The sequence below is a fragment of the Candoia aspera genome, chromosome 2 (genome assembly GCF_035149785.1).
Source record: "Candoia aspera isolate rCanAsp1 chromosome 2, rCanAsp1.hap2, whole genome shotgun sequence".
Lineage (NCBI taxonomy): Eukaryota > Metazoa > Chordata > Lepidosauria > Squamata > Boidae > Candoia > Candoia aspera.
This window is the reverse complement of record NC_086154.1, coordinates 141,725,497-141,740,940: the sequence shown is the minus strand read 5'-3', so window position 1 is coordinate 141,740,940 and position 15,444 is coordinate 141,725,497. Positions and strand designations below refer to the sequence as shown.

At 43.3% G+C, this 15,444-nt stretch overlaps 1 protein-coding gene across 2 annotated transcripts in view; it reads left to right on the top strand.

The window, feature by feature from the left end:
* LRP1 (LDL receptor related protein 1) overlaps window positions 1-12,216 on the top strand; it is a 320,650-nt gene extending 308,434 nt beyond the window's left edge. For both annotated transcript variants that reach the window (XM_063293930.1, XM_063293929.1), the window contains exons 82-90: window positions 106-246; window positions 2,321-2,494; window positions 3,861-4,022; window positions 4,967-5,141; window positions 5,455-5,559; window positions 5,927-5,991; window positions 7,050-7,140; window positions 8,672-8,819; window positions 10,172-12,216. In XM_063293930.1, coding sequence (XP_063150000.1) covers window positions 106-246; window positions 2,321-2,494; window positions 3,861-4,022; window positions 4,967-5,141; window positions 5,455-5,559; window positions 5,927-5,991; window positions 7,050-7,140; window positions 8,672-8,819; window positions 10,172-10,312 — 1,202 coding nt within the window. In that variant the 3' untranslated portion in view covers window positions 10,313-12,216. The remainder of the gene's footprint in view (window positions 1-105; window positions 247-2,320; window positions 2,495-3,860; window positions 4,023-4,966; window positions 5,142-5,454; window positions 5,560-5,926; window positions 5,992-7,049; window positions 7,141-8,671; window positions 8,820-10,171) is intronic.
* Window positions 12,217-15,444: the final 3,228 nt, after the last annotated feature.

The window sequence follows — 15,444 nt, the reverse complement described above, 5'->3', positions numbered from 1 at the left end:
CGTTCCAGCCCTCTTTGGAATCCAAAGGATCTGCCGTGCAGCAACAGAGCAAGTTTTATCAGAGGCCTCTGCTGAACTTCCACATTTGCTGTCTTTTCTCTCCAGTGACCAACCCATGTGACAGGAAGAAATGCGAATGGCTCTGCCTCCTAAGCCCAAGCGGTCCTGTGTGCACCTGCCCCAATGGCCGGAGGCTGGACAACGGCATATGTGTACTTGCTCCCTCGCCTACTGTCTCGCCCGTTGGTATGTCCATCTCCCCTTCCTTGTGCAGGCTCTCTTTCTGTAACTGTGTCCCTCAGGCTAGAACTTGGCTGCCCTTCAGTGGCTCAGCATTGATCCTTCCCAGTCAGCCCCTTTTTAAGACGTGCGAGAGGAACACTTTAACATGGCGGTCACCGTTTTTTGCATTTCCCCATTGGTCAGTGGAAACAGCTCAAGTATCCTTACCTTTTTGAAGCTGGTGGCAGTGAGAGCCCTCCTAGATGAGTTTTGAACTGTTTCACGGGGTTGAGGGAGTGAAAATAGTGGCACTATGGAAATGCCCTGAGTTTGCATCGTAGTCATAAGCTCATGCTTCGTATGCAGAAGATCCAGACTCAGTCAGTGGCTTTTTCCAGTGAAGTGTTCAGAAAGATAATAAGAAAATGTTGTGCTTGACCTAACCCAAGACAGGCAGATCAGGACATGCTTTTTCTTCTTTTGCAAAGGAGAGCACCGTTTCATGATGAAAAGAGGACAGGATGCACCACACAAGTGGGAAGAGTTGGAGTGGGGGTGGGGGGGGAGAGGGAACAAAATATTTTAAGCCTGTTTAATGCTTAACAGCAATTTTGTTCTGCCTTTTTACATAAACGCAGCAGAGTGCTGCACAAGTGGCTTTTGGCAGGAAATCAACAAATTTCAGTGACTTGGTTAAAAGGACCACAAAACTGCCATTGAGGGTTACAGGTAGCTTACATCCTCCTGCCTTAATGTTCTTTGTGCGGCCTCTGAAGTTAATAGCAATATAACACTGGGAACTAGACGGCCCAATGTTTTTCTTGCCTGGTAGGCTGATGCTTCTTAGGAAGAATAAGCATCAAAGCAAATCCATGTGCCACAAGCATATAGAGAGCTGTTTCAGTTCCCAGGAGAGCTCTTTCCTGCTCTGTTTCTGACTTGCCCTTGCATTCTCTGATCTCTTTGTGGAGCAAGTAATGTTATGTTGCTAGTCTGATCAGGAATAGCAGTACAACATTCTCGTACATAAGCTAGAGAAACTGTTTAGATTATACTTCACAGGCTTACAACGAAATTATCAGTTGCCAGTCACTTGGTAGAAGAAGTAATACCTTTGTGCTTCTACCTGAGAGCAAGGAGATGCAAATTAAGGAAGTTCTGCCTATGCCATGCGTCCCGTGGAATAGGGACTGTTACTGAGAAGTTTCCTGTGCTTTAAAGAATCCATAAATCGAGGAGAATATGCAGAGCTACCTATTTCAAGACTGAGCATGCAAACATAGTGAAGTGCCTTATACCAACCTTCAGTCTTCTGTCCAGTTTTCCAAGGCTTCAAGCAGATAAGGGTCTTTCGTATCTCCTGCTTCCTAATATATCCCAGGCATTGAACATGGGACTTTCCATTCTACCGCTGACCTGTGGATCCTATCCTGAACCATTGGCCATTTACCCTGTAGTCTGTAGCGGATGCTGCTGGGAATTCCTCGCAGACTTTTGCAGACGCCTGTTGATCTGCAGCTAGCCACAGATTAATTATGTCATTAAAACTGAAAGTAGTAATTTCTACTGAGGATCCATGCAGTGTAAAATTCACATGTGGGCTGGGGTTATACATTTTGAAGTGGAAGCCCTCTCCTGGCACAGAGGCATCCTTATATTTTATTTGCTTCCAGTGAAGTTACCAACTGTAATCTCTACCCAAATCTTGGGTCTTCTTTGATATGGATGAGGAGAAACTTCTTCAGATCTTGATCCCAGAACCTGTGTTGCTTAATCATGCATACCTTGTGCATGTACAGAACTCTGGGAAATAATCCTCCTGTTACATGGATTCTAAATCCACCTTTTCCTGTGATGCCCTAGGCAATTCTCTGCTCCATGATACCTTGTACCTCAGCCTAAACACATGCAGTGGAAACATTAGTTCCCTTCTGCCACTTCCTTCCTCTTCCTCTGTTACCTTTCCACAAGTCAAATTTTGGATCATAAGCTCTTCAGAGAAGGAAATTCTTTGCTTGCAAGAATTTTAGCACCGTGATGCTGCTAAAATAAGTGAGGGGAACTCGCTTCTCGTGCCTTTAAATGCTTTATTCTTCAGTTCCAGCCACTGACACCTGTGACCTCGTTTGCCTCAACGGTGGCAGCTGCTTCCTCAACGCGCGCAAGCAGCCCAAGTGCCGGTGCCAGCCACGTTACATTGGGGAGAAGTGCCAGCACGACCAGTGCTCTGGCTATTGCCAGAATGGAGGCACTTGTGCTGCTTCTTTATCTGGTGAGTTGTCGTAAAAGTTCACAGGAAGAGTTGGATGTCCGGGGTTGTCCAAGGGTTGCCATGCAGGGGGGAGAGGAGGGGAGAGCCCTGGCTTACAAAACTCAAAAAAAAATTACAGTACTGCTCTGTTGGGTACCAATGCGATTGGATGCCAACATATCCCTCACTCTGCTGATCCTTTTTTTCTGCTATTGTTTCCTTATATTTTAAACTGGTTTTTATCCCAAAGGCCTTATAGTTACATCAGTTCTTTGTAAGGACGATGTACACTTTGTATGCTGTACATCGTAACTATTTTTTTTATAAAGCTTTATTAATTTTCAAAATATAATTAAAACACCAAACACAGAAAATAGAACAGATAGAATACATGTTTAAAAAAGAAACTAAAACAGTGCAAGAATAGACAGAAAAACATAAAAGACAGGTGACTTCCAACCTTCTCCAGCACAGATATAAAAGCACATAAAAGTTAATCTCTTGCTATTAATTAAACATTTAGTAACATCATTTCTCTAAAATCAAACCATTTAATCATCAAAACCCAAAATCAGAACTTCATTTTTTTCTGTTACAAATAGTCCAAATAGAAACAAATCCAGTTACAGTATTTTCTCTTATTAATGCCGTCAGTTTAGCCATTGCACCAGTTCCATTAACTTAATCATCCAATCCTCCACTGAGGGAATTTGTGCATCTTTCCATCTTTGAATGTATAAGAGTCTTGCTGCTGTTATCATATATATATATATAAAGTTCCATGTTGCTTCTAAAGCTGTTGGTCCATCAAACCCAAGAGAAACAGTGGTCTCCAGTGGGAATGGCATTTTGAACAGTGTCTCTTTGCAAATTGGCCTTGCAGCATGGCATTTTAGGGCCCAGGCAGGATTCCCCAGATTCCAAGTGTTCCCTGGATAAAGGAGAACCCTAGGAATTACCCCCTGTGTCCTCCGGATGGCTGGTCATAGCCAGAATATTGTAAATAGAGTTTATAGATCGAGCAGTGAGTTATCAGCTGGGAGGTGGGATTGTCATCCTTTCCCAAGCCATGCTGCAGCTGTTTAAATGGACTTTAAAACATCGCAACTATTGTTATGCCGCAATCATAAGAATAATAATTGCAGTGGGAGTTTTGGTGAATCTTCATTGTGGAGTCAAATCTTCATTGATTTGCTACTTTTTCAATTAAAATACATGGAAACTGAGCCATGGAAAACATTTGACAGCCATTGTGGGCATTCAGCGAAACGCTTGGTTTCCTGCATGAGTTCATGGTATTGCCTTGCAAGGCTTTTATTGGTTGGGAAGCTCTCTGCAAAATCAAAACCAGGCTTAATTGACAATCTCTTTCTTCCTACCCACCCAGGAATGCCAACTTGCCGCTGCCCCAATGGCTTCACTGGTTCTCAGTGCAACAAGCCGGTGTGCATGGATTACTGCCTTAATAATGGCAGTTGTACAGTCAACCAGGGCAACCAGCCGAACTGTCGCTGCCCAGAAAGTTATATTGGTGACAAGTGCCAGTTTCGTAAGTGTCTCTCTGTTCCCAAGCAAGTCCTAAGGGATGCCCTGAGGGTTTTGCAGTGCAATCTGCCCATCAGTCACTGCTAAGAATACCCCAAATTCTAACCAAAGGAAGGAAGTACAGAGAGATCAGTTAGTGCAGCCAGGCAGTCTTTGGGCTACAGCAGGACTTTTCCTGGCCCCCTAGAAGGTGGAGCTGAAATCTCTGCCTTGCCTCCTTGGATCTTTCTTGGGGCCAATAGCAACACTGAAGGTGAAATCAGATGGAGAATATATACATTTCTCTCCACGAGTTGCTGTTATCTTTCCATCCAGTATATAGTCACTTTGCTTAACCTATCATTAGTGTAAATAAGCACATTTGGAGTGTGCTTGCACTTTTGGGGTATGCTCACAATCTTTGGGTACGCCACAGACATATGCACAACTCACTGGTGTGGGAACAGATCATGCCAGAGAACTTTAGAATGTTCCATTCCCTCTTTTGACCATGTCATGGTTTCTGGAAGTAAATCCTCTGAACTGGAAGTGTCTCAAGTGGCATTCTAGATGAGACAGACCTGTTTCAGAATTGGACTACCACCTGGAACAGCTTCCAGTTCAGAGGACTTACTTTTGGAAACCATTGAACCATCTGTGGAAGGGCATGGTCTGGAAGAGGTTTACCATGTTCTTGGGGTTGGGTGGGGGAATGGAACATTCCAAAGCAGTGTCTAGAGCATTCTGTTTGCAAATCAGTGAATTGCTGTGCACATCCCTAATGTGCTAGCAGTTTTTAAAATGACATCATTATTTAATAAATAACTAAGCAATGGTACATAGGAGATTGAAAAATTCCAAATGAGCTGGCAGTGAATTGTTTGTGAATATCAGGCTAAGACAGAATCTCTGCTATGAATCTGGAATGAATCCTTTCTTCTCATGCCACCATCTCTCTTGCACTTTCAGGCCTTTGTTCGAACTACTGTGAGAATAATGGCGTGTGCCATTTGACAGCCTCTGGGACTCAGCAGTGTCGCTGCACAACAAATTATTACGGTGACCGCTGCCAGCATGACAAGTGTGACCGCTGTCTCAAGGGCAAATGCTCCATCAACAAGCAGACCGGCAATGTCACCTGCATGTAAGTATCCAGGATTTGTTGCGAGAAGTGCTGATGGGTGTGGAACAAGGACAGTCAAAGTTGTTTGGGGTGAGTCGCTTGTAGAGGGAACAGCTCAATGCAGAGGGAGGGAGGGAGGGAGGGAGGGAGGGAGGGAGGGAGGGAAATGAGAAGGAAGGAAGGAAAAATCCACTACAGGAGAGAAGGCTGGGTCAGTGGGAACAAGGCAAAAGTTTGTCAGTAGGTGACAGCTTGTGAAATGTGTATTGAAAGATTGAGAACCAGGGTAAGAAGTCTGGGTTCCACTGACCATGCTTCTATTTGACCTTTGCAGCTGCCCTGATGGCAAGATGGCCCCCAGCTGTTTGACTTGCAACAACTACTGCATGAATGGGGGGACATGCACCATGAATGCTGAAACTTCCATGCCAGAGTGCCAGTGAGTTGGGAGGAAACTTGGAATATGAAGGAAGGGATGTGCCCATCTGCTTGGAATAAAAGAAGAGATGAATACCCACTACTTTCCAGAATGATAATGGGAGTTGATTTCCCATGTCATCCTGCTCCCCAGTTCTTATCTACTTCTGTTCTAAGGATACTCTTAGAACTAACCCATTGCCTTAGATCACATACAGTAATTGTTGAGCTACATAACTCACGTAATCTGCCCGTTTTATTATTCCCTCAGTCAGTTTCCCTCCAATGTTGCCCACAGCTCCTACCAGCATCTTCCCTGCTCAGAGGAGCTGTCCTATTGGGTTTATCTCAGATCCACCATACTTAGTTTTTTGCTTCTCACTCTGCAGGTGCATCATGGAAATGACAGGGGAGCGTTGTGAGAAATCTGTGAACAGTGTGCAGCAAAGCAACCGTAAGTAGAGTGGAGAGACCAAGAATGGCTGTTGTAGGGACTGGTGTATGTCTGTGTGTGTGTTGGAAAGGTGTATTGGGAGGTCAAGGGTCATCTGTTCATAGAAAGATGACAAGGTTCCAAACCAAGCAGATAATGTGACCCATGGCATTTCAGCGTCTGGGAGCCTGCCTCCCACAATATTTACACGTGGAACGATCCACTAAGATTATCTTTCCAGGTCTGGTTGAGATGATAGGGGCTGTAGTCAACCAGCTGGGCAGGCACTAACAAAGAACAGTTCCCCTGCAACAGTTGCCATTGAAATGAATAGGAAGATTGGCTTTCTTGTTCATTTATGTTAATACGCAGCCATTGTCGAGGCAGAACAGAGAATATTTTCACCGTTCTCTTTCTGGAGCTGCTTTGAATTCTGTAGAGGACAGACAAAGTTCAGCATGGAAGGGTGTGAAAATTAAAGGTATATGCCCCACACCATTATTGTAACGAAGAGGGTAGTGGGCAGGGAAAGCAATAGTGCCACCCCAAATTGCAACCCCTTCTCTTTGCTATAAAAGTGAAGGCATTCTATTTATTTAAATAATTTAATTGCCGTACTTAGGCAATTTATTTGCCCCAAGATGGTTTGTTTGTTTGTTTGTTTGTTTGTTTATCTAATTTGTCCCCGCCCATCTCCTCCCGTCGGGTTTGGTTGGTTTACATGATTCTCCCCTTCCCCAACCATTGCATCTGCACAATAACACTGCAGAGTAAGTTATATTGAAGGTGCTTGGCCTAAGTTCATGCTTAGAAGGCACTTTGCTTCTGAGAGAAAAATGGGGGTCTCCCCAGTGCTGACCACTACACAGCACTGTCTCTCATTTGGAAATGGAGAAGAGTATATTCTCTCAGATACTTATCTGATCCTGTGGTCTTTCTGCACCAAAGAAGAAATATCAAGAGACATATATGGTGCACATGTTTAGAGCAGGAGAGAGTTGGGGTGAATGTTTTCTAGGTTTTAAAGGCACAGAAAGAGGGGTGTTTCCTAGTGACCAGCATCTCCCTTCTTTTTCTAGGAACCGTGTCTATTGTCATTCCAATTCTGCTGCTGCTGCTCCTGATGCTAGTGGCTGGTGCTGTGATTTGGTACAAAAAACGGATTAAAGGGTAGGCCGGGCATTCCAAAACAATGAACGCAAGGGACATAAGAAGCCCTATATAACCACTGTAGCGTAGGCTGGGTTTCTGTTCTTAGATACAGGATTGTGTATTTCTACAAGCCAGCTTTTAGACAGATGCGAAACTCCCTTGGCTTCCCAGCAAAGGTTCAGCCTTGACTGGGTCTATAAGTCAGTCTGCTGCAGTCCTGTTCTCCCTCATTGCACCTTTGCCTTGGGTCAATATTTCCTTTCATGTGCCAAACTGGATTGAAGTATCTTGTATTGCGGTATATGTAGACTCATAATATAGTATCTGGGTTGTCTTGCGAGGAAATGGATGGAGATTGTGTCTCTTTTGGCAGAAGCTTCAGAGCTAAGTATGCAGGTCCAAACCTTCTGCCAGAATGCATGAACCTTTGGCTTCAAGAAAGTACTGGGAAGCCTTACAAAGGGAGGAAATGTCACTGAAATATACAGATAGTCCATGCTCCACCACAGCTTAAATAAAAGATACAGTAGGCAGAAACTGGCATAGGTACAAATCAAGTCTACAGAAAGTTATTTTATTCTTGTATCATCATAGAACTAAATCAAATTCAGGGTCAGCTCAATCAGAAGTGGGGATTGCCATTTAGAGGGATTGGGAATCTCTCCTTTTTGCTGTTACTCAGTTTCTAATATTGCCAGTCCTAGCTTAATTTGCTCCATTTCTAAATCAGTTTGTAAATTAGCCTCCCCGCCCAAAAAAAGTGCTGCACAAGAAAATATACTAACTCCTGTGTACTTGTCTCCTAATTTATCACCAATATGCAGTTTTCTGTGTATTTTCTCCCGCTACATCCATTGTGAACATTTTTAGCCGCAAATTGAAATACACAGTTGTGGAAAACGGGGAAGATATGGATGTGCCTTCTGGTTTGCACATAGATTGGGGAAGGGCAACTGGATAGATAAATTCAAAGCAAACTGTTCTGTCCTTCATCCCAAGCCATCTTTAGCTTAGTAGCAAATAGCTGTTGCTCTTCATTTTTAACCAGCTGCCTTCCTTGAAGAGAGTTCACTCTGTAATAGAAATTCTTCTGCACTGACATTCTTCTCATCCCCTATTATATACATAAGAAGTTATTCTTCAGGCTGAGAGTCAAACTACACGTTGCAAATGACACCTAGGGTTCCAGTCTCCTGTATTTATAAAACTGGATGGGTAGAGATGTTTCCCTTTCTTCACACAGTAATTTCCAGCAAACACAAACATTTTTTTTTCCTGGAGAGGATATTTGCAGAGCAAAATCAATCGATGCAGAAGAGATTAAGGACCCTGTCCTTCTACACATGCGCCTTCAAGGCATTTAAATTACGTTTCTCAACAAACACGAATCTTGGCAGTCACAACTGCTGAGTTAGTGTATAGTTCTGCCCCGAATATGTAGTATTTGCAGTTCAGGTCCTACTCAGTAATACTGCATTGCAGTCTGCTCGCACCAATGCCCACCAATGGGTGTTGACCCCCACTCATTCCTGTCGTGTCCCTCATCCAGGGCTAAAGGTTTTCAGCATCAGCGCATGACCAATGGTGCCATGAACGTGGAGATCGGCAATCCCACCTACAAGATGTATGAGGGGGACCCCGACGCAGATGACGTGGGGGAGCTGCTAGATGCCGACTTCGCTCTTGACCCCGATAAGGTTTGGAAGAGGAAGTGGGAGTACAGAGTTATGATTAAAGTGACCCCAGATTGCATATATGTTGTACACCATTGTTATTATATGAGAATCTTACATCTGGAAAAGCTGGATTACACAATCTGTAGTTATAAGTGTTGATGCTAATTTAACTGATGTTAATACTGGACTGAACAGCTGCAACTGCACAATTAGTGCCATGAATACTGCAGTTGTCCCCCTATCCCAAGATCTTCATGGATTTAAAAGAGCCTCTCTTGAGGACAGAGATCGTTGTGTGATTTTTGCACAATGATGTGTATGTTAGAAAATGAATAGCCATTTTCAAATGGCCATAAATTTGCAAGTCTTCAATACTTTCACCCCATCTCCCCCCACTTTGCTAAATTTTAAGTTTGCTATTTTAAAAAGGGGGTTTATTTGGGGTTTCTGTAGACTATATCTGGGGAAATTGTGGGAGCCTTGGCATCTGCTGGCTCCTGGTTTAAGGCTTAACATGTCATCTGCCTATAACCTATCACTAACTAGACTGTCAGCAGTTAGCAAAGGCAGAAGTTTGGGCAGAAATGATAGCCTTTAACTACCCAGCAGTGGTTGTATTTGCGCCAGGGAGTTGGACAAACTAAGTGGCATTATCCCCCACTTTCAATATGTTTTAGTGGTTGGGTGTGCTTTTATAGTACATTCAACAGAGAAAACTAGCAACATGCTTTGTTGTTGCCTAAACCCCAACAATTTGAACAATGCATGTTTCAATTAGTATTCTGGACAACCAAATTAAAACAGGGAAGGGAGGCAGTCTGATGGGGTGTAGAACAACATAACTTTGGCCAGTGTAATCAATGCCTGAGTTTTGGATTGTGAGTAGCTGGATTTTACCTGAAGAGAAATGATCCACACCATCTCTCCAGGCATTGTTGCCTTTAAGCTGTTAAGGATGCACAGACTTTGGAAATTATTTGGAATAAGTGCTTCAGAATATTCACAAGCACAGCACCTCTCCACTATTCATGAGAGCAGCCTCACTTTTTTCAGACTTCTTGAAAAAAAAGGGGCCATTGATGTAAGGAGGAGGAGGAAGGAGGAGAAGCTTTTTTTTTTCAGTACCATGCAGAATCCTGAAAAAAATCATGCTCCTTTCATGAATAGCAGAGAGGTACTGCACTGGCACCTCTTCCAAGCCTTTTCAAACCATGCTAACTGTTGCCACACTGTGGCAGGAAGGAAGGGAACAACAGTTCTTGAGATAGTGATGACGTTGGGGCTGAAAAGAATGTGGAGGATCTGAGAAGCTGGCTTTGTCCTTTTCCCCAACCATCTCCTTATTCTCTTTTTTTCCCCTTTCTCTCCTCTAGCCCACAAACTTCACAAACCCAGTGTACGCCACACTCTACATGGGTGCCCACAACAGCCGCAATTCACTAGCCAGCACAGACGAAAAGCGGGAGCTGCTGTCAAGAGGTGCAGATGATGACCTTGGCAACCCCCTGGCATAAGGAATGGAGGAATGGGCCATCAGCCCAAGACAGAGACCAGATGGAAAGAGACCAGATGGGGAGGGAGCAAGAGATACTGTATAAATGTACAAATGAAGGATTATTACTTTTATATGTGAGCAGTATTATTACCTGTATATTCCCTTTCATCTACCAGCCGTTGAATCTCTGTCATTGGACTTGGGGGTGAATGAAGTTAAGGCAATGTAGGGAATAGGGGGAGAATTGTAAGAAGACCCCACTTTAGATTAAAGGGCTGGATCTTGTTGCTTGCTACACAAATCAACCCACTTCTGCTTTTTCTTCAGGCAGCTTTAGGTTGCCAGCCTTTTAAAGTTTGCAATAGTTTCCCACCCTTCTCAGGATGCCATTGATGAACCAAGGGAGATGTTTGGGGAAGACTTTCTCTTGCCAGGAGTTGGAGATGAACAACATTGAAAAGTGCATGTTAGATTTGGTAGGGAAGGGGAACATCTATCTTCCTTCTCATGCACACACTGAATGTTGGTCTCACTGAATGTTGATCACAATATGATGCCAATCTTGACAATATCTCAGTGCAGGTTTGTTGGACAAGAGGCACTTGTGACACATACACCAGTGATCCTTAAATTCTGATGCCCTGGGGACCACGATTTTAGTTTGCTCATTTGATGGGACTCCATATTTTCTTCCATTAGTGCCCTCATGGGCAAGGCAACTTGAATATTTTTTCTTCCTCCACAGCCTGATCCATTTGGGGAAGAAAATGGGGAGTGGGGCAGTAGCTACACATCCACCATGAAACAAGTAGACTAGTTGAACTTGGGTTGGAGAAAATCCTGTAATAACTTTTGGATGTATGTGAACTCATCACTTGTGAAACTAAGGTGTTTTTCCTAAGGAACCCTCAAATTCTGGTTCAGTTTTGTGGCCCCTCTAAAAACAAAGAAGCCTATGTCAGGACATCTTCAGGAGCAGACTTCTCAGTAGCAGGCAGACATGGTGACAGCTTACCCTTGCTTACTTCTCCTTCCCCTTGTTTGATCAGTGAGCAGAAGGAGCTGAGTCTTAATTTGACCATTTGTCATTAAAAAACCAAACCAACCCTTTGGCATTTTCTTGCTGTGTTCCATCAGGACCTTGCAGATCACCTGAAAGTCCACAAAAGGCCCTTTGGCTATCTGAGGATTGAGTTAAGGAACTACCGGTGTAAATGTTCTGCCCATTTCCCATCAAGTGCATACTTACTTCTTCCGACAATTTTCCCTGTGTATTTCCAACAATGGCCTTTTCTCTCACAGCACCCAACCAGTCTAATCTTCTCTTCACAACGCCTTAATCATCTTTTTTCCCTACCAGTATAATTTTAATCTATTCTTATCCCATCAGCCACTACCCAAACTGGTTTTCTTGTATCTTTTCACCTTTCCACTAATTTTTCAGAAAGCATTTTATTTCCAGAAATCGATTGTATTCTTTTTGGAGAATTATTACTTTGACTGTATCTCACTTTATTTTTGTGTCTGTGTCTAAGACTAAGCAGAGTTTACAAGTTGTAAATTGCAACAAATATCCCAGTTCTGCCCCCTCTTCTGACCTTCCCCCTTCCCCTCCCTCCATCACCACACTTTCCATCATTCCTATTTCTGGCAAGAGGTTCAAACGTTGCTTCAACTTTAATTTCTCTCCAACATGTTTTTTTTTAAAAAAGATGAAAACAGATCAGAAGTAAATAAGATGAACTAGCTTTTATAGTAGAAATTACACGCATGTGGGGGGGAGGGAAGGAGGTCTCCTCAGCCTTTTTTTTCTCGGAAGGGGGCCCAAACGTTTTAATAATTTTTGCCAGATTACTTTACAACTAAAAACAAAACAATAAAAATAAAAAACAGATATTGTTATAAATAAAATTTTTAAAAACAGACTTTTAAAGATTTCTTCCTTATTTACAGTAATTTGGGGCTGGTTTTATGCCATGGGAATTGCAAATTTTGAATGAGCAGTTTTGTGATGTGTAAGCTGAACAGCAGGAAAGCTAGTCTGGAGTAGTGGTTAAGGTACCAGGCTAGAAACCGGGAGACTATGAGTTCTAGTCCTGCCTTAGGCACAAAGCCAGTTGGGTGTCCTTGGGCCTGTCTCTCTCTCTTAGCCCTAGGAGGCAGGCAAGGGCAAACCACTTCTGAAATCTTGTGAAGAAGATAGCAGGGACTTGTCCAGGCAGTCACTATGAGTCAACACTGACTTGAAGGCACCCAACCCCCCCCCAGCTAAACAGCAGACGCACCTATCTCAGCAAACCAAGTGGGGTGGACAGATTCAGACTAAGAATGGACCTTTCCAAAACTATGCTCTGCTTCAATATGGTAGCGGGCTTTGGCTTCAGTCTTTCTCTGGGACAGTCATCCTGCAAATCCCATTGTGGTTTAGAGTGGGCAAATTGAAGTGTTCAGCCAGACAGAGAAATCACCTTCCTACCACCGGTCTGCTCATCAGAAATCAAAGGAGGAATTTCTTCTGATTCATTCCCTTTCCCTTGAGGAGTCTGACTTTAAACCACTTGCTGGAGATTAATCTTTTCTCCCCCTCAGAAACAGCTTAGGGATGCTTTCATAGTTGTCATGTTGCTTTTGTTGGGGTAATACGGGATGGAATCTAGACTGAGAGGTCAGAAAATATTCCAGAAAATGACAAGCCACTTCCATACAGTTGCCATAACACGCACACATGCACGCACATAGTCACCAGGAGTCAAGCAAGAGTCTTTAGCTTTTGTTTGATCAGTAGTAGCCTTCCTCAATTTGGTGTCTTGTTTGGAGAGAAGCCACAACTCTCAGAGTTCTCTTCCCAGCATAATGAACCTATCTGAGGATTGATGAAGGCTGTTTCACAGAGTTGTGATACTCTAAGGATGGAATCCCCAAAGATAGTGGAATGTTCAAAACAATATTTATGAAGCTTCATATTTTGTCTTAAGTATGGATGGATTATCCCAGTCAACTGCCAACATTTCCCCCCTTTTTAACATCAAATTCTAGGAATGGTTGCAAGGACAAGGAACCAGATGCAAAGACAGACCACTCAAGCAGCAATGGCTGAAATTCCTTCTGTAGCTCTAAAAGATGCAGGACTTCTCTTCTGCATCTCACCAGCTTGGTCTGAGATCTTCTCCCTGCTAGTATAGCAGTATTCATTTTAATAGACATTGTCTTTTTTCCTTCATTTTTTTTAACCCGTCACTTGCTTTTGGATAACATTAGTTTCCTGTTTACAGTAGGAGAGAAGGGGTAGTAGGAAGGAAAAAGATGTGGGCAGAACTCTGGCATTGGCTGCTACAACTAACTTGGATGAAACTGATGGTGTGAAGGTTATGAAAGGAGTTTTTTTACAAAATGTAGGTGCCCAGCCATATTCTTGTTGGACTCATGATGAAGATGAAGATGAGGCATTCCTCCATTTCTAAATTTATTACAGGATTTTGTACTTTTGAACTAAATCTTGCTAAACATGATGCAAGCTTTTGATTCAACCCCCCCACCCCCAAGTTTCCTCTTCACCTGAGCTTTGTGGAGGATCAACATGGTTTGAAATCTCCATATTGGTCACCAGATGGCACCAACAACCTCAGATAAGAGATTCTGCAGAAGCCAAAGCTGAGCCTAATAGGAAGTTAAGGTTTATGATTGCCTTGTTAAAAATATGAGCCTTGTGCACAGTATCACCACAGCAAAGAACTTTAAGACTGAGCTTTCTGACATTGTGCCAAACCCTTTCAGTTTCTGAGAAGTTAGTTTGGGGGGGGTTGGTGTTTGACAGAATATCTCCATGCAAGATTACCATACTGAATCTATATGGCACTCCAGTTTTCAGTTTTGCAATGGTGATGTCCAAAATAAGAGGGGTTTCAGCAAGAAATCTTTCTGTGAGTGCTTCCCCATTAAACAGAAGATTGTTGTGTATTTGATCACTGAGTACACACAACCCACTTCCAGTCTTGGGAAAATGAGGAAGACAGCACCTGAGATATACAGTCAGGACCAGAAATAATGGAACAAGGGTAACTGTTTTGGCATTTGGCCTCTGTACACCACCACATTGAAACTGAAAGGAAACATACCCAGATGGGAACAAAGTCAGGACTTTCAGCTGTAATTCAAGGGGTTTGACAAAAGTGGGGCCCTAACCATTCAGGAAGTACAGTCAGTGGCATACACAGACACCCATCGTTGGTGGCTCATAAGTAATGGAACGAATGGCTGACAAGCAGCTGCATGGCCAGGTGTGGCCTGTTTCCTGGGTACCCCATGACCAAGCAGATAAAAGGCCTGGAGGTGGTTCTGAGCGTTCCATTTGCATCTGGTAGCTGTTCACTGGAACTCTCAACATGAGGTCCAAAGAGGTGTCCATGCAAGTGAAGGAGGCCATCATTAGGCTGAGAAAACAAACCCCTCAGAGAGAGAGCAAAAACACTGGGAGTTTGGAACATCCTAAAAAAGAAGAAATTAACTGGCAAGCTCAGCAAAAGGCCTGGAAGACTACGGAAGACAACTAAAGTGGATGACAGCAGAATTCTGCTCATGATGAAGAGGAACCCTTTCACAACATCTAGCCAGGTCAAGAATGCTCTTGAGGAGGTAGGCATGTCATTGTCAACATCTACAGTCAAGAGACAGCTTTATGAATATAAATACAGAGGCTTCACAACAAGGTGCAAACCACTGGTAACACTCAAGAACAGAAAGGCCAGATTAGACTTTGCCAGCAAACACCTAAAAAGCCTGCCCAGTTCTGGAATAAGATTCTTTGGACTGATGAAACCAAGATTAACATGCACCAGAATGATGGGAAGAGAAAAGTATGGAGAAGGAAAGGAACAGCTCATGATCCAAAGCATACCACGTCATCTGTCAAACATGGTGGAGGCAGTGTTATGGCATGGGCATGTATGGCTGCCAATGGAACCGGGTCACTGGTGTCTATTGATGACCCGACTGCTGATAAAAGCAGCAGGATGAATTCTGAGTGTATAGGGCTATACTTTCTGCTCAGATTCAGCCAAATGCTGCCAGACTGATAGGATGCCGGCTTCATATTGCAGGTGGATAATGACCCAAAACATACAGCAAAAGCTACCCAAGAGTTTCTCAAGGCAA